General features: G+C 42.6%; 2 protein-coding genes across 6 annotated transcripts in view; one reads left to right on the forward strand and one right to left on the reverse strand.

Moving 5' to 3' along the window:
• The window catches only part of MSH6 (mutS homolog 6), a 28,720-nt gene extending 23,546 nt beyond the window's left edge, over window positions 1–5,174 (forward strand). Inside the window, exons 7-10 of the mRNA XM_075925093.1 lie at window positions 56–145; window positions 3,998–4,152; window positions 4,345–4,544; window positions 5,004–5,174. Of these exons, the coding sequence (XP_075781208.1) occupies window positions 56–145; window positions 3,998–4,152; window positions 4,345–4,544; window positions 5,004–5,082 (524 nt within the window). The 3' untranslated portion in view covers window positions 5,083–5,174. The remainder of the gene's footprint in view (window positions 1–55; window positions 146–3,997; window positions 4,153–4,344; window positions 4,545–5,003) is intronic.
• Window positions 5,175–5,660: 486 nt separating this feature from the next.
• Window positions 5,661–18,864, reverse strand: part of FBXO11 (F-box protein 11) — a 171,227-nt gene continuing 158,023 nt past the window's right edge. For all 5 annotated transcript variants that reach the window (XM_075925095.1, XM_075925094.1, XM_075925096.1 and 2 more), the window contains exons 17-23: window positions 11,709–11,785; window positions 11,478–11,621; window positions 9,776–9,886; window positions 8,570–8,677; window positions 6,881–6,989; window positions 6,536–6,634; window positions 5,661–6,442 (exon numbers count right to left, since the gene is read on the reverse strand). In XM_075925095.1, coding sequence (XP_075781210.1) covers window positions 6,313–6,442; window positions 6,536–6,634; window positions 6,881–6,989; window positions 8,570–8,677; window positions 9,776–9,886; window positions 11,478–11,621; window positions 11,709–11,785 — 778 coding nt within the window. In that variant the 3' untranslated portion in view covers window positions 5,661–6,312. The remainder of the gene's footprint in view (window positions 6,443–6,535; window positions 6,635–6,880; window positions 6,990–8,569; window positions 8,678–9,775; window positions 9,887–11,477; window positions 11,622–11,708; window positions 11,786–18,864) is intronic.

Genomic DNA, 18,864 nt, shown 5'->3' on the forward strand with positions numbered 1-18,864 from the left:
GCCTCTGCAAAACCTTGATACACTTTGAACGAAGCTTTGTTTTTGTCCTTTTTAGGAGAGAGTACCTTTTTTGTTGAACTGAGCGAGACTTCCAGTATACTCCAGCATGCAACAGAGCATTCCCTTGTGCTTGTGGATGAACTAGGTATTTGTACTTTTAAGTATGGAGAATACTCAGGAAAAATTGGAAGTATTAGTACATAAGCTAAATTATAACTGAATTGACATCAGATTTTGTGGATAACTTATGATTGGAATATTGGTATAGAAAGATATTGCGTGTACAGGATTGCGTGGGGGGGTTGTTATGTTGCATTATTCATCAAGAATACATACATGCTTTGAGGCCTAGAAGAAGTAGCTCAGTTGAAAGTCTGAGTAGGGGTGGAAGAACAAAGGATGTTATGGTAGGGTAGGGGTGTACTAGACTACCAAGATGAGGAGGAAGAGACATTTCTAGAACAAGTAATAAATAGCCAAAACATAAAACCTGGTTCTAATAGGGGACTTCTAACTACCCAGACATCTGTAGCAAAATTAATACAGCAGCATGATTTCTAATAAAGTCTAGTAATGTATGGGGGAGAATGCTTTGTTTCTGAAAATAACTGGGGGAGTGGCAGGGATAGCTCTTTTAGACTTTTTTTTTCCTGGCCAACAAGAGGAATTGGTTGCAAATCTGAAGATGGAAGACAATTTGGATGAAAGTGATCATGATTGGGATTGGTCCTGCCTGGAGCAGGGGGCTGGACTTGATGACCTCCTGAGGTATCTTCCAGCTCTGATTCTATGAAATAAAAGTTTGTGATCCTAAGGAAAGGGAGGAATGAGCAGCAGACTAAGCACAATGGAATTCAAAATAGCACACTAACAAATTTAGAGAACTAGTTAGTAAGATGCCAGGGAAAGAAAATCTCAGGGCTAAAGATATTCAGGAGAGTTGGCAGTTGTGTACACTGCCAACTTTCCTGATGTGATGGAAAACAGAAAGAATAATAAGCCAATATAACTTTCAGTGATCTAAAAATCAAAGTGAAGTCCTATAAAAATGGAAACATGGATGAATTGTTAAGGAGGGAAGACTAGAATAGGCATGTAAGTGACAATCAGAAAAGCTAAGGCAGAAAATATATACAGAAGTGTAACCACAAAAGATGGTGATATATCAGGCATAAGAGAAAGTTGAAGGAAAACTCAGGTCCTCTCCTTGGAAGGGAAGAGCTAATAACTGACAGCGCAAAAATGGTTGAGGTGTTTAATGTCTGTTTTGTCTTTACTAGAAGGTTAATGGTGACCATGTAATCATCACAGTTAGTATTAATATGGGGTAAGAAACAAGCCAAAATATATTAAGAGCAGGTTAGATATTCAAGTTAGCAGGGCCTAGTAAAATTAATCATAGATGGTACTTTAAGGAACTAGCTGAAGCAATCTTGGAACCATTAGAATTTTTCTTTAGGAACTCATGGAGGACAAGTGAGGTCTTAAGAGACCAGAAAGGTAAGTATATTTTTACCCTTTAAAAAAAGAGAATCTGGAAAATTATAGATAAGTCAGACTAACTGGAAAGCTACTGGAACTAAAACCATTTATGAATACCTAGAGGATAATCGCTTATAAGAAATAGTGAGTATGGATTTATCAAGAATAAAGCATGCCAAACCAGCTTAATTTCCTTTGACAGGATTACTGGTGGAAAAACTATAGACATGTTATAGCTTGATTGGCTTTTGATGCAGTCTCAGATAATTCTTTTAGAACACTAGGAAAATGTGACTAATTTAGTAGCTTTTGGTTAAAAGGCTGTACTCCAAGTGACTGGTTTGCTGTCAACCCAGGAGACTGTATCTAGTCAAGCCCCACAGGGGTTCCAGGTTGAGTATTCAGTATTTTCATTGGCTTTGGAGAGAAGAGTATGCCTGTGAAATTTGCAGATGACACCAAATTGGGAGGGACTGCTAGCTATTTGGAGGACAGTTAGAATCCAAAATGATCTTATGTTACAGAATTAGTGTGAAATCAACAAGGTGAAAATCCTTAAAGACAAGTGCAAAGCACTAAGGAAGGAAAAAAATCAAATGTCCAACTGTAAAATGGGGAATAAATGGCTCAGTAGTAGTACAAGTGACAAGGATTTTGGGGTTATAATGGATCATAATCTGAGTCAACAGTAGAGGGGAAGGGCTATTATTCTGGAGCTCATCAATACGAGTGTTGTCTTACATTATATTCCATACTGGTGAGGCTTCAGCTGGAGCCCAGAAGGAAAACAAAAACGGTAAGTTTAGAAAACTTGGTCAATGAGGAAAGGGTAGGAAAACTCTACGGCTCCGTCTACACTGGCATGATTTTGCACAAGAACTCTTTTGCAAAAACTCTTCCAGAAGAGTGTCTACACTGGCATGTGCCTTTGCGCAAGAGTGTCCATGCCAGTGTAGACGCTCTCTTGCGCAAGAAAGCTCCGATGGACATTTTAGCCATCGGGCTTTCGTGCGCAAGAAATTCATGTTGCCTGTCTACATTGGCCTCTTGCACAAGAACAGTTGCACAAGAGGGCTTATTCCTGAGTGGGAGCATCATAGTTCTTGCGCAAGAAGCACTGATTTCACACATTAGAACGTCAGTGTTCTTGCGCAAGAACTCCCCGCCAGTGTAGACAGGCAGCAAGTTTTGCGCAAGATCACACCAATGTAGACACAGCCTACTTGTTCAGTTCTGAGAAATGTCTGATAAGCCTTCAGCATGTTAAGAGAAGAGTGATCAGTTGTTCCCCACAGCTACTGAAGGGTAGGCTTAATCTGCCGCAAGAGGCATTAGAAAGATTTTTCTGAATATCTAACAAGTATAATAAGGGTAAATTAAGTTCTAGAATAAGCTTCAAAATCTGTTTTGAAATCTGTCACTTGGAGACTTAAGTGTTTGTTCTTATCAGGAATGGTCTACATGACCTCTTGCTCACCTTTCCAACTGCACATTTCTATGACTCCATTATAGATAAGGAAATACAATCTAAGATTACAGGATAGGCCATGAAGCGAGTTAATGTACTAATGACAGTAGCATGTTGGATCTTTCAAAATGGATTAGCTGTAATGCTGCTGCTGTTTGTTCTTTAATATTGATGGATGTCCACTGAAAGCTGGCTGCTTTCCCGTGGCCACCTTCCAGTGGCTACTGCAGGTCAGTCTTACCCTTGGAGCCACTGTTAAACTATTTTTTCCCTCCCCCATCAACCACTTCCTGCCACTGCGGTGGACACCTGACTGCTGTCAGGCATGGAATTAAGATTTGGGAGAGGGGATTGCTGAGGAATGAATATCCAAGGCAACTGCTGCCTTGGATTGCTCGTGCTAGTTAGTGATTTTATAATACCTATGCAAACAGCAATAGCAAAGAGATGCATCTAAAAAATAATGGGTATTTCACACAAACATTTGACATCTTGCGTAATCAGTATAATTGCTGGCACTTTTCCTCTATTCAGATAAACTGTTTCAAATCCACATCCTACTTTAGGTTGAATTGGCTTGTAAATTCTTAGTGCAGAATGAGCATCCACAGGGAGAATTAGGCTACATCTATACTAGAGCAGTGCCACCACATGCACAGCAGTAATCACTAGGTTCACTCATCAGCTAAACTACTCCTGTCTTTGGGAGAGGCAGTAGTTATGAGGGTGGGAGAAAGCTCTCCTAACAATAATACTGTTTACACGCATGCTTAGGTCAGAATAATTTGTGTCACTCACCCTTGAGGAATGTAAATTAAACCAAAACACCCCATACCATAGATGATCTTAATGTGGAATAAATCCCAACAGAGTTGTTTTGCACCATCTTTCCTGTGTAGATAAGCTGTTAGTTATTTAGTGGGCTCTACTTTTAGTGACATGTAAAATAACTTGAATCTGGCTTAAGTTATCCCTGGGTTGAACTTGTATTTTACTTAAAATTGTTCCTCCTCCTTTGGATGTGTGAAGGTTTTTCTTCTCTTGCAGGTAGAGGGACGGCTACTTTTGATGGTACCGCTATAGCAAGTGCAGTTGTTAAAGAACTTGCAGAAAATATAAAGTGTCGTACACTGTTTTCGACACACTATTATTCATTAGTAGAGGACTATTCACATAGTGCTGCTGTGCGACTAGGCCATATGGTATGTACAAACTGCTCAAGGAAAGGTATTTGCCTCACTTTGGGAAAAGGGGGGGTGTATAACATGTTCCACAATTTGTACAGAGCCTCAATTTTTTTTCTTTACCAGCAATCAAAAAAGGGGTCTTGAAAGGAGGAAATGTTTTATGTACACAATCTAAAAGCATTGAATAAGTATTTATTTAATTTTTAGGCCTGTATGGTTGAAAAGGAGAATGAAGATCCAAGCCAAGAAACTATTACATTCCTTTATAAATTCATTAGAGGAGCTTGTCCTAAAAGCTATGGCTTCAATGCAGCAAAACTTGCTAATATTCCAGAGGAAATTATCCAGAAAGGCCATAAAAAAGCCAGAGACTTTGAGAAAGTTACACTTTCACTGAGACTGTTTAGGTAAGCTTTCCTACATTTGATTGTTTTTTTTAAAATTTGTTTGTTACCTCTCTAGCTGGCATAGCACCTAATTTTAAGTGGCTATGCTATAGCACAGACATTTTCTCAGTACAGTGGTGCTAGGGATCCATTCACCTATTTTTTTTTTAAGAGGTATGCCTTGGCAGTTCTGGGGTACTACATGACTTCAGGGAAACAGTCCTTGAAAAATGTATACAAAACCCATCAAGTATTTGAATAAGATGGCCCCTCCTCTCAAAATTAAAATTTCATTCGTCTCACAGTGGGAGACTGCAGTCAAAAGTAGGTTGTCTCCCTTATTTTGAAACATACTCATGATTCACCCTTAAAAGGTGAAGCCTGATTTACCTAGAAAACATTACTTAGTGAAGAACTTAATAGAATTTTTAAATATAGATGTTGTTTAGCACTGTGGACTTAATTTTTTTTCCCCTTTAGGCACCTTTGCCTGGTGGCAGAAAATGCAGGAAGAGATAAAGCTGTACATAAACTGATGACTGCGTTCAATAATCTGTAAGATACAGTAACAAGTGGCAACATGGTGGTTCTCTCACAAAGGTGGTTTGCAGACAACATTATGCTCTAATAAACTTTATTTTTTAAAAATGACCATTTTTCCATTGTCTTTCCTAGGAAATTAAACCCTTTTAATTCTTACCTACTCTCTACATAATGGTTATTGAATACTCCACAATATATTAAGTCTAGATGTTATGGTACATGCATACACTTTCAGGCTGTTGATTACCCACTGTCACCAATACACATAAATGGAAAAAAGCTATGAAACTGTATAGGGCTGTATATATACTTGTCTCAGTTTCATTATAGCAGGAAATTGCTGTGATTTTCGCTGTTGATATAATGTCCAGACTGTTTTTTAAAAAAACTAACAGTAAAATACAAGATTGTTTTGAGGAGACTTTCTAATGTGTACTTCACAAAAACTTAGTTCACATGGGTACTTTGTTTTATAGTGCATTGTATATGCTAGAAAGTCTCATTAAAACACTTGCTTTTTGTTAGGGTGATTTGAGTACAGACCATTGCTGGGGCAGGGAAGGAGATTAACTTTTTCAAAGAATACCAGAAAAATTGCTGGATATAATTTAAGATTAGTGTTTTCTCTTTCATAGAAAGAACATACATACTGGGACATGAGTACAGTTACAGCAAGTCTATGTGTGCTAACAAAACAGGACACATTCAAGTACAATAAGATTTTTTGCTTGAAATTAAAAACAAACTACATGAGATTAAAGCATTTAAAATCATATTTTTCAATCTGAATAAATGTTAAAAAAAAAACCAAAAGAAATGCAGAAGTGCTAGCTCACATTTTACCATGTTACAAAAGCAATTGGTACCCATGTCCATAACAGCAGCAACAAAGAATGCTGCCGGTCTACAGAATAGTACTACTGCAAATTGGACTGCGTTTCAATGCTACTTGTAAAAACACCAGCTTTTCAGAAGTTGGTATCTGTACAAAATTGCAGCTTATTTTCTTCACTTCTGTCCCCTCAAAGTCTTTGTTTACACAGTAATGCTAAAACACCCAGTTCTGTTATCCTGAGTCAACATATTGCCACTTTCTTTTTGGTAGGTTGAGCTCCATAGTGTCAATACCTTACACATCCATTTTAATACAGTCTCTTTCTGCAGAAATGGGCAAGTATAATTTCCTCCAAAAATTGTTTAACAGTTAATGATAGTAGAATGGCAGGATTTTCTTGCTGAAAGGAATTCAGTTGTGCTGCAATGTATTAGATTCTATAGGTGGAGCAGAGTCATATAGTGTATCTGTATCATGTGTAGGCTCTCCAGCGAGTGTACATGGATTAGACAGTGTTCCAGCACCACAGTCACAGAAAAACCTAGAAGAAAAAATTATCTTCAGTAGGAGAATTAAACTTGCTTTAAGTTTCAATAGTAAATCTGCTCAGCCAATGGATGCATATATAACATACCTGTCATGTCTAATAAATTCTACATCATGTCCTTGATGGCACTTCTTAATGCAGTTCACACATATGGCATTACGATCTGTGGTGTTACAAGTGTGACATCTAAAGTAAAATGCAGCACATTAGGCATGATTTGAAACTTGATAAATGGTTACCAGAACATCTCTAGTTGGCGATGTGTTAGGCACAGAATGATTTCCTTGTAGGAGGAGTAATGTTATTCTTAACCAAAACAAACATCTGAGTACTTCACTTGTATGATCTAGAAAATTGATTTAAGATTTACATAGAGAGGCTGGGCAGGGGAGATTATAAACAGCATTAGATCATGAAAGATATTCAATTTACCTGTAGAAGTCATGCATTGGGTAGCTGGTGTAACTGGATATCTTATATAGACACTGGCCTCTACTGACAGCCTTCTCTATGGCATCTTGATTGTTCATTATTTTGTTATCTGTAATAAAGGGTAAATGATCAGATTATCAGAACATTCCTTTTTAGGTCTCCTCCAGCCCCCTATCTCTATGGTAAACTGCACAGCACAGTCCTGGGTGGGGGCATACAGATTCTGACTGACCTCTAGCCCTCTCACTTGGGCACTTCCTCCTCTTCTCCAATGTGTCCCTATACCTCTATGCCATCTTGGACCACCTGTCCCTCCACATCCCTGTTCCTATGACACACTGCCTCTCCACTCCCATTCAGCCCGTCTCAATCTCACCCACCAGCACCCTATGCTTTCTTATCTCTCCCTATTCCCTGTCTCCTGACCAGCTCTGAATAGGGCCTCTCTTCCCTGCCAGGTTGGTTAGCTGCTGCTCTGTTCTATTGCCACAGTGCCCTCTAGTGGGCAAAAACACTGCAGCAACTTTCCATCAAAAGCTTTTTTCTGCACAAAAAATTAAAAATATTGAATGGCTGATTAATTATGCACACACACAGTGGGCACAGATTTCCCCCAGGAGCAATGGAATGACAGGAACAGGTTGAATTCTCAATGTCAGGATTTTAAGCTAGAGTTTAGATATTCCTGATATGTAAACAATTAAATTATTCCTTCTAGATTCCAGGTCAGGATTGCTGCCAGATTAGTGGGTCAGTTCCTAAATGTAAAGACCTGCTTCTGCATCCCCTCAGGAATGCACTCTCTGAAAAGATTATTAATTATGTACCAGAATGGAAGATACTAGGGATGAGATAGTGTACATGGTTAACTGATGAACCAGGGCTAATTGTTAACCCCACATTTTAACATCTCTAGAAGATACACAAACAGCTCTGGTTTTATTTTTTAGACTTGGTCAATAGGGTGTACTAAAGCTTCACACCCATATTTTAGGGAGCAGGATGGTATTTTCCCTTAGCTTTCAAATAAGGTAAAAGACTATAAAAAGTTATTTTCAGCTGAGCTGGGGACAGAACACAGGTCTCATCCACTAAGCCTATTTATAAACACATTGTTCTTATCAGTAGGCCATACTACTTTCCTCCTTGAACCAAGTAGAAGCCCCAGGTACCATGGTAATCAAGTCTGCTGTCTCACATCCACTGGTATAATCCACTTGCAAAGTGGTGCTGCATTAGTGTCTGATTCATAGCTACTTACTTTAACAGACATGGAAAGCAAGTTTCTAATCCATAACGGACAACTGTTTTCACTCATGTAGCAAGGACTTATGATTACACAAATTTAGTCTAGTCTGTCATACTAGAAGGAATTAACCAATTTAAACAGTATAAAGAGAATTAAATAATGAAGTGATTTGTGGAAAGGGATACATTCTGCCAGGGAACATTTAGATAAAAAATAGGGTTTTTTTTTTGTTTTATTCCCTTGAAATCTGCAGTACTTTAAAGGTGTTCAGCTATTGACTTAACTCTGAACAAAGCTCATCTTATTTCTTTTAGACAGAGTTCTTAGGTTCAGGACAATTTAAAGTCTGATACTACCAAAAATGAGACACTAGGATTAGGACAAACTCTACGACATTGGCATTCATCTTTAAGAAATGACACATGTAAACAAATACACACCTTTCATTGTTACATTGACACCAGATGCTAGAAATAAGCCTCCAAAACGGTTGTTGAAAATCTGATTGCCTTCTAATGTTGCAGTTGCATGATTTGTTATTTCAATACCTGTATTTGTGGGAGGAGTAGCACAGAATCAAAAAACCTTAGTCAGTGTGCATTTTATATGTCTTATAGCTTCCAGAATTATAGTTTAAGCACTTAGTATTTCCTCTTACCTGTCAGAAAATCAAGAAAAACATTGACAAAATGACTAATATCTAGAAATTGTGCTGTGACAGACAGAGCTGAAGTTCAAACCTTCCCACTTAATCCCTTCTTATAGGTATCAATTAGCAACTACTGTAGTAATCAAACCACTAGTTTCTCAAATAACTGGACAGTATAGTAGACCAAAGTTTTCAAAGCTGATGTGATTTTTTTAAGTGCCCATCTTGGCTTGATTTTAGAAACTGTACATTTTTTGTAATTATACCCTATTTTAAAGGTGTCAAGTTGGGCATCCAAAAAGTCTGTTGATTAAGCCCAAATTGTTCAAAAATCAAACTTCTTCAGGTTAGTTGGCCAAAACTTGATTTAGGCAACACCCTAGCATTACACAGAAGACCTTTTAAAGGTCTCCACAGAAGCTTGCTTCTTCTGAAAGACAAATGGAGAAAACTCAAGCATAGAATTTCAACTGAACAGAATTAAGGATTATAGCATAATTTCTAACAGACATATGTGAAAGTCATCATTATTACAATAAGACTTAGTATTCATATTCAACTGATTCTAAAAATACAATTTTCAATAGTTTTGAAGCCTTCCACACAAAGTGATTCCAGAATTTCACAAATATGTTCCTAAAATTTTCCTTGCTCTGACAGGATTAGTGAAAGAAAATTGAAATCAACTCTCAACAAATCAATAATATATACACTCTGATGGACTTTCAAAATAAAACTGTGAACAGTTAGTAGGAAATATTCTATGTGATGAGACAGAAAATGCCTAAGTTTCCTGACAATTTCAGAGAATGCGGCAAAATTGGTAACTTAGCAGCTCTGAAATGCCAAATGATTTCTAGAACATTCTGCAGAATATTTCACACTGTCCAAATGAATAATCCCAGCTGTATAAAAAGGACGCTTGCCTGTTATATTAAAATATTGAATTAAAATCTCTAGCTCTAATCCTTCCAAATATAATTTAAAGAATACAAACCTGCAGCAAATCCATCAAATATTCGATTTTTTCTTAACACAGGGTGACTGTTGGTGCTGATGAGAACACCAGCTTGAGCATTCCTAAAAATATCATTCTCTTCAAGGAGACCTACAACAGAATCAACAACGCCAGTTTAAAGCCAACCATCATCTTGTTTCTGTCTATAAACCATCTGTATGATATTTTACTCATAGTACCAATAATTTCAGTGAAAGGATTAACAGGTTGTTAGAGATGATACTCTCAATTGATACATATCTTAAGGATATAACTAGGATTTTCAGTGAAGACAGGGGACTCATGACCCATTAAAACAAGCTTTTAAGTCAGTGGTCACCAACCAGTAGATCAGGATCTACCGGTAGATCTTGGAGCTTCTGACAGGAGATCCTGACTAGTTTGACTAGGAGACTATCAAGAGCTGGCACTTCAGCTGCCCCTCCCCACACTGCCCTGCTGCTCCTCACAGCTGCCCCTTTGGAGCATCCTGCTGTTGTGCAGGGTGGGGAAGACAGAGGCAGTGGGGTGCTGATGTCATTCTGTCCCCCTCTCCTGTATCCCACGTCAGAGTAAGGCGGGCGGGGCCTTGGAGTAGGGGCGGGGCAGGGGTATTGGGTGTGAGTTAGATCCTGGAATGACAAATTCAGAAAGTGAGCTTGTGTTTAAAAAAATTGGGACCACTGTCCTAAGTAATATATCTTTAGCAGCGCTATCAAGTGGGAGCACGCAGACAGCAACATATCAAATCATTTAGAAATCTGCCAAGTTTTACAACAGGCAATATAAAAGGAATAGCCACATTAGTACAAGCAATGTCAAAATGACTGGTTTTACTGCTCTGTGTATTTATACACTGCAATGTAAAAGTCTGATGTTTATATTCCAATTGATCTATAATTATATCACAAAAATGAGAAAACAAGCAATTTTTCAATAATAGTGTGCTATAACGTGTATTTTTTACATATGATTTTGTAACCAAGTAGCTTTTTAAATGAGGTGAAACTTGGAAGTATACAAGATAAATCAGTACCCCTGTACTGTAGTGTCTGGAAAGGTGGAGAGACACTGACCTAGAGGCTACTCTGTATTTAAGAAACCAAATCTGTCAGACTTTTTGTGCTCTGCTCTTTCATCTATAGCAGCATTTAGTAATCTCAAAAGGAGAGCACTATTTTTGACTGGTACTTTGCTGCTGCAGTGCAGCTCTACTCAAAACTTCATAATCCACAATGGATTAGCTACCTAATTTCTTAATAAGGTATTTTCCTTTTTACTACCATAGGGTAAATCAGGCTATTTCTACATCTTTGTTATTGGCAAAACCATACATTTAAAACAAAAACACCCCCCTTCCCTCCAAATCCAAGATCTGGGATTTTCAATTTGATGGTTACATCAGACTTTTTCTTTGAGTTAAATGGCAAAATATTACCAATGTAGATTACAGGTGATACAGAAGAAGTCTGGCCTTATAGAAGCAGTATGGAACAGGCTTCCTGAATGAGGTGAATTACCCCTTTGCCTCTTACAGTTTAGTAGTACAGATTTAACTGATGACAAAAAAGTATTAGTGTATTTTAAATAAATATTTTACTACTTCATAAAGTCAAATAATCAAATTTCTGAAGAGCAATTTAAAAGACTATAGGCTACAATCCAACATAGTTAGTGTATTCTAATGAGGAAAGAATGCTACCTCTGCCCCCATTAAATATACAGATGCCCCCATCTCTTCCATCATGGATTTTATTTCTTCTTAGCGTAGGATTACTGTCTGTCTTAATCCACACTCCAGCCATTGCATTATCAAAAATTTCATTGTCTTCTATAAATCCAAGCCCTATAAAAAAAATTCAACATCATTGTCTTTCTAATAACCACATTGCAAAGCATCTTACTGTCTGAAAAAATGAAAGAATGGACCTACCAGAATTGTAAACGAGAATACCACCATTCTGGCCTCCCCAGATTTTGTTGCGCCTAATTTTGGGGTTACTTCCAGTTCTATAGATAAGCAAAAAAAGGTTATTAAAGTTTCCAGTTTCATAAAACTGAACATTTAAAATACATCTCAAGATGGGGGAAAATAGTACATTTCCTATTGTATCAGCATTATGTTGGCTTACACATCAGACCCCATGTAAAAATATAAAAGACACTGTTTGCAAGCCTTTAGAAAAAAACAATTACTTACCTTTTGTAACTGTTGTTCTTCAAGATGTATTGCTCATGTCCATTCCACGTACGTGTGCGCGCACCGCATGCACAGAAATAGGCGAATATTCCCTTAGCAGTATCCATTGGGCTGGCAGGGAGCCCCCTGGTGTGGCGCCAGCATATGCATGCATATAATCCTCCAGTGGCCTGCCACCTTCTCAGTTCCTTCTTGCCAGCACACTCCGATGAAGAGGAGGCAGGCAGGATTTCGAATGGACATGAGCAACACATCTCAAAGAACAACCGTTAGGAGGTAAGTAACCGTTTTTCTTCTTCAAGTAATTGCTCATGTCCATTCCATGCAGGTGACTCCAAAGCTAGCCCCTAGGAGGCAAAGTCGGAGACTACAAGGAAACAGAGTGCAACACTGCTCTATCTATGGCTGCGTTGTCCCTGCCCTGCTGCGCTATAGCGTAGTGGCTTGCAACAGTATGCCACGAAAATTAGGTGGCTGCCTGGCAGATATCTATGATGGACACCTGAGCTACAAAGGCAGCAGACGAAACTTGGACTCTAGTGAAATGTGCTGTAATGGGGGAGCTAGTACACGAGTCAGCACATAACAGGCCTGGATGCAAGTGGTGATCCAGGACGAAATATGCTGACACTGGCATGCCCTTCATTCTGTCAGTTAAAGAAACAAACTGGGGGATTACGAAAGGGTTTTGTTCCATCCAAATAAGAAGCCAAAGGACGTCTAACATCTAAAGTGCGAAAAGCCTGTTCTGTTCCTGACTCGTGAAGTTTCAGGTAAAAGACAGGCAAAAATATATCCTGAATGCCATGGTACTGAGACACCACCTTGGGCAAGAATGTGGGTGAGGGTGAAGTCTAACCTTATCCCTAAAGAAAATGGTGTGTGTGGGGGAGGAGGGGGGGAGGAAGATGAAGTCAGGGCCTGCAGTTCAGAAACCCACTTTGCAAAAGTAGTACCCAAGAAAAAGGAAACCTTCCAGGAAAGGTGCAACAGTGAGGATGGTGCTAAAGGCTTGAAGGGGGGAGTCACCAATTTAGTGAGCATGAGGTTACAGTCCCAGGGAGGCAGGGGCTGGCACACATGCAGATACACCCTGTCCAACCTCTTAAGAAAGTGATGTACCATAGGGTTGGCATAACAGTCTTCCCCGGTACCCTGAATGGAAAGCCAAGATGGCAGCAAGGTGCCATGACTGACGAGGCGGTGAAGCCCTGGATCCTAAGATCCAAAAGGTAGTCCAGGATGGCAGGGACAGGGACTTCCATAGGGGAGAACCCCATCCACTCCGACCATAACACAGAGTGTTTCCATTTTGCTAAGTGAATGGCCTTAGTGAAGCGTTTACAGCTCCCCAGCAAAACTTTTTGGACGCGCTCTGAACACTGATTCTCCAAGGTGATTAACCATGGAGTTCTATGCCATGAGATGCAGAGACTGAATGTTTGGGTGGCGAAGCCAAGTGCTGCGAGATCAGGTCCAGATACAGGGGCAGGAACCAATGCTGACGAGACCATGCTAGTGCTTGGAACTCCCTGCCCTTGTAAATGAGAGGGACTGGCGGGAAGGCATATGACAGGGCTGGAGGCCAGAGAACTAGCAGAGCATCTCCCAGGGACTATGGGTGAAGAGCGAGCAGAAGCAAGGATACTTCCTGTTGCTGCGAGTCGCAAACAGACCCAGGTAGGAAACCCCCACCTGCAGAAAATGTCCAAGGCACATCTGCTCTGAAGGACCATTTGTGCCTATCAAAGCACCTGCTGAGATGGCACACCAATGCACAATGCGACCTGGGCAGACAAGATGTTACTGGGTGAATGGCATGAGCGGTGCAGAGCTCCCACAAAAGGAGAGCCTCCTGACACAGGGTAGGAGCGAATTCTCTTTGTATAAAACGGGTCGGCAACCTATAGCTCGCGAGCCAAATATGGCTCTCTAGGGAACCAGATAAGGCTCTTCGGGAGCCCCAACTCAGCTCCTCCTTGCTCCCCTCCTCAGCAGGGAGCCAGCTCTGGTGCTGCAGCCTTATGGTCCCCTGCAAGTTTAGAACGTCAGCACTGGCTACCTAGGGGTGAGAAAGCCCCAAGGCTCTGCATTGGATCCCACGTACAGGGAACAAGCAGAGCTAAACATGGCTTGGTGAGACAGCATTCTCCTTTCCCATTTGTGGGAAACAAGCAACGAAAATGGCTCCCAGGCATTGCCCATTTTCTTCCTCTGGGGAACACTTCCTGGAGGCTTCCTGCTGGGAAATGGGAGCAGAGGGAGGTGGGTTACATGTTGCCTGCCATGTGTGGGAGAAAAATCAAATAAGGGGGGACTGTGCAGGAAATCAAAACTCTCTAAAGGAAAACTACTGTAAGGGTTAAAAGTTTTCCAGGCCTCTCTCCCTGTAACAGAGAGAAATCATCTTAACTCTAATCAAGACCCTTACAATGCCTCCTATCTCAAGTTCATGGAGACCCCTAGTCTGTCACAGTTTGTCATGTAAACTCTTATCTTGTCACAGTTTGTCTTGTAGACTCCTCACTCAGGTTCTCATGTGCCTTTGTACTGTAAAACTTACTTCTAGCACACCTGGTGTGAACAGAAACAACTCAGAGTACTTCTGCTGAGACTTTGATATGTTAAAGAAAACGATCAACAACTAAACTGTCTGAACATATTGTATAAAGGATCCCTGAAACTGTCTCTCAGGGCTGCTCCACTCTTGTAGCTGGCAGCCTGCATGCATGCATGCATAATGAAATTTTCCTTTTAGACCTCTCTGCTTTGACCTCCAGCCTCGGACCCTTCTGGGGACTCTGTACCCCAGGGGAGCGAGATTTCCCTGACACATGCAGCATGAAAATAAGGAAGCGTCCTTCCACCTCCTCACTCACACCCTTTGGCCAGACAGCGTATCGGCTCCTATTCCCTGGCCAGACACCCCAAGTCCCTGGGCCAGACACCCTCAGCCCTCTTCCTCGTGGCCAGACCCTCCTAAGCCCCTGGACAGACCACATCCTCTCATCCTCTCTTATACCCCACCTCCTGCACTCCCATCCCTGTCCCACACACTAAATGCCTCATTTTTGATCTCACCCCAGAGCCTAGGCGAGCCCAAAAATCCACTAACTCTGGAACACCAGAAGAGTTCATCTGGCCCGAGGCCTTCAATCTCAGCACCTACTAAGGGGCTGGAGCACCAGGGGAGTGAGGTGTTTCAGTTGGAGGTCGCATCAGTATGGGTTGGGGATGGGGATCGGAGGACTATTTTTAGTTTTGCTTTTCACTTGTGTGGTCCCCAACTGATTTTTCTGTGGGTCAGTGGCCCCTGATCCAAAAAAGGTTCCCCACTCCTGCCATAAATCAAGACCCTGTTGAAACCTTATGTGCTGGACATAATATTTTACTTTATTAAAAATGAAGCGTGGCCAACAAGCTCCAAATTTGGGCCCTACTCCCATCTGGCCACAGCATCATAACACTCCTGCATACCTGCACACACCAACTGTGAATTCATCATACACCTTAACACCCTGCCTTGAGGCCCTCGTAACCCCACATCCCCAAACTCCTGCACCCCCACATCCCCAGTTCCCTGTCATAACACCCCTGCACCCCTCGTCACACACACCAACCCTGAGCCCAACATATACCCAAACCTCTGCCCTGAGCCCCTCATGCACCCCAACCTAGACTCCTGCACCCCCACATCCCCAGTCCCCTACCATAAGATTGACAGAAGATAGCCTGAATGCGTGCATGAAGCTGGATTTGACCAGTTATGATGGAAACGTCAAAGAAATGTGCAAAAAGATGCAGCAGCAGAAATCCCATTAAATAAAGACTGTGAGCACAATGTTTCATTTGTGCTATTATTAATCATGTCAATTATCAATAATATTAATATTTTTAATATTTAATATTTTCAGTCGTGCTAATGAGCATTCATATAGGGCTCTTTGTTGAGCATTTATTCTGAATTTTGATGTAGTTTGGCTCTTTGGTTTGAAAAGTCTGCCAACCCTGATATAAAACATCGCTGCCGTGTTGTCCATCAGGATGATAAAGCATCTGTTTTGAAGCTGTGGCAGGAAAGCGCAGCAAACGAGACCAATAGCCCTCAACTCCCTGACGTCGATATGCAGGGACAGGTCTGTGGGGGACTGCATATCTTGAGCCTGTAGGTCCCTGAATTGGGCTCCCCAACACATATTGGAGGCATCTGTCACCAACCGAATTGACGGGGAAGGGCTGCTGAATGGCATCCTGGCACACACCATGTTATCCTGCAGCCACCAGTCGAGGGACCTCATAACATCCTTGGACGCTGGTACCGCCATGTCCATGGGCTGGAACCGCAGGGCTGTGAACTCGTGTCAACAAAAGCTGAGGTGGGCAAAGCTTGAGCGTGGTGTGCTGTACCACATATGTGCACACTGCCATAAAGCCTAGCAGCCTCATGCAACACCGGGCTGTAGCGATGGGGGACAGGTGGAGCCTAACAACAGCCTCCGGTATTGCTAGGAAACAGACGGCAGGCAGGAAGGCCAGGACTACTGTAGCACTGAGGCAAGCCCCCACAAATTCTGTCCCTTGAGTGGGAATCAGGGTGGACTTGGTCTTGTTCAGAATGAGACCTAACAAGAGGAAGGTTTCCTTGACTAGAGATATATGATCCAGGACCAGGGGAGTAGGGAAACCCCTTTTGAGCCAGTCGTCTAGATACGGGTATACCTGAACCCATCCATTGTGCAAAAAAACAGCGATGACCACCATGCATTTGGTGAACACCCTGGGGGCCACAGAGAGGCCAAAGGAGAGTGCCGTAAACTGAAAATTGTCTCGGCTCACTGCAAAGCAGAGGAGGCACCTGTGAGGTTCCACATCTGAAATGTGGAAGTAAACATCTTTTAGATTGGAGGCAGCATGGCTAGGGAAGGGATGATAGAGGCTAATGTCACCATCTTAAACTTTGACTTCACTTTGAAGGCATTCAGGCCTCTGAGGTCCAGAACGGGACGGAACCTGCACTTGGCCTTTGGAACCAAAAAAGTAATGGGAGGAGAAACCCCTGTCCCTGCGGTCCACCAGAAACTCTTCTACAGCTCCAAGATTGAGGAGCTGTTGCACCTCTAGATGTAAGAGATACTCATGAGAGGGATGGGAGTGGGAGAGAGAGAAGGGGCAGGACAGAAATGGAATCAAGTATCTATTTTCCACTGTATCTAGGACCCAACGAGTCCATCATAATAGTCGACCAAACATGGTGGAAAGGGGATAGTTGGTTGGCAAAGGGCCGTGGTGAACTGGCTGGTATGCTGTCCCCGGGCAGACCTTCAAAGGCTTGTTAGAGGGGCCCGCCCCTCAGTCAGAGGAGGAACAGGATGGCTATCTGATGTTACTGTTATTACATCCTCTTCATTTAGGGAAGTCCAACCTATTGCCCTGCTGGAGAAGGAAGGAGGGGGCTCTGGGGTAGAGAGTGTCTCTGGGGCTGGGGTGTATATCCCTAGGGACTCAAAAGTCACCCTAGAGTCCTTTAGCCCATGCATTCCATTCCGAAAACAGACCTGTGCCCACAAATGGCAGGTCCTGGATTGTGTTCTGGACCTCCGGTGGGATGCCGGAAACCTGGAGTCAAACACTCCTATGTAGTACCAGGCCGGTTGGCATGGTGCGAGCCACTGTGTCAGCAGCGTCCAGGGCTGCCTGGAGGGCCACTCGGGACACTACTTTGCCCTCCTCAGATAAGGCCTTTTACTCCTGTCTGGAATCTTGAGGCAACAATTCCCTAAATTTGTCCACTGCCATCCAGGAATGTAAGGTGTACCTGCTCAAGAGCACCTGTTGGTTGGCAATCCTGAACAGGAAACCACCCCCTCCCCACCACCACCACCAGGCATAGGCCTTGTGACCTAGAAGATACAATTTCTTATTCTTCTTGTTTTTAGGGGTAGGTGTTGGCTGGCCCTGGCACTTCCGGTGGTTGGCTGCTTGGACCACAAGCGAGCCTGGCGGGGGATGTGAGAAGAGGTGCTTGTAGCCAACCTGAGGGGCGAAATACCTTTGCTCCCCTGTCTTGTCAGTGGGAGGAACGGAGGCAGCTATCTACCAGAGGGTATTTGTGATTTCACCCACTGTCTTATTCAGTGGCAGGGCCATCTTAGATGGGGCTTCTGCATTTAGAATGTCCACTGTTGGGTCAGAATCCTCTGACACCTGCTTGACCTGCACCCCCAAAGCTTTGGACCAGGTGCTTAAGCAGATCCTGGTGGGCCTGGGATCCATGGATGGCGCAGATGGAGATGCCAAACTGAGGGCCTCGTCTGGGGAGGATGAAGAATCCTCCCATGTAGCAGAGTCCTCATGCTCCTGCGGGTGCTCGGAGGCTTGGGACGCCGTTGACTGGTCTGGTAACCCTCTAGGGCTCTGTTCGCTGACCCCCTCCCAGAGAGCGTCTGGGGGACTGCCTCCGAGCCGAATGTCCTTGGTTCAGTGTCGGGGAGCGAGGTAACAGTGTACCTGATGGCAGTACCCAGGACCCCAAATAGACGAGCCCACCACAGAGGGGGCACCCCCTGGGCCTGATGATAGGCCCAAAGAGTCTAGAAGGGCCACTGAGCTGGGTGCTACCACTGCGAAGGCCAAATCTGCTGCACCAACTGGCCGGAAGTGCTGTAGTGTCGTGAGTGATGACTGGAAAGAGAGTGGTGTTGAGAGCGGGACTGGTGCTAGGAATGGGAATCCATGGCCCAGGACCAGGTGGACTCAATGTCAGAGTCCCAAAGTTAGTCTGACCCCGACAATAGGGGTGCAGAGGAGGGGCCCAGAGACCGGTGCCGAGAGGCATGGCAGATTATAGCCGCTGGCTTGCTCCAGTGCCAAATAGGTGGCGGGGGCATCA

The sequence above is a fragment of the Pelodiscus sinensis genome, chromosome 3 (assembly GCF_049634645.1).
Source record: "Pelodiscus sinensis isolate JC-2024 chromosome 3, ASM4963464v1, whole genome shotgun sequence".
Lineage (NCBI taxonomy): Eukaryota > Metazoa > Chordata > Testudines > Trionychidae > Pelodiscus > Pelodiscus sinensis.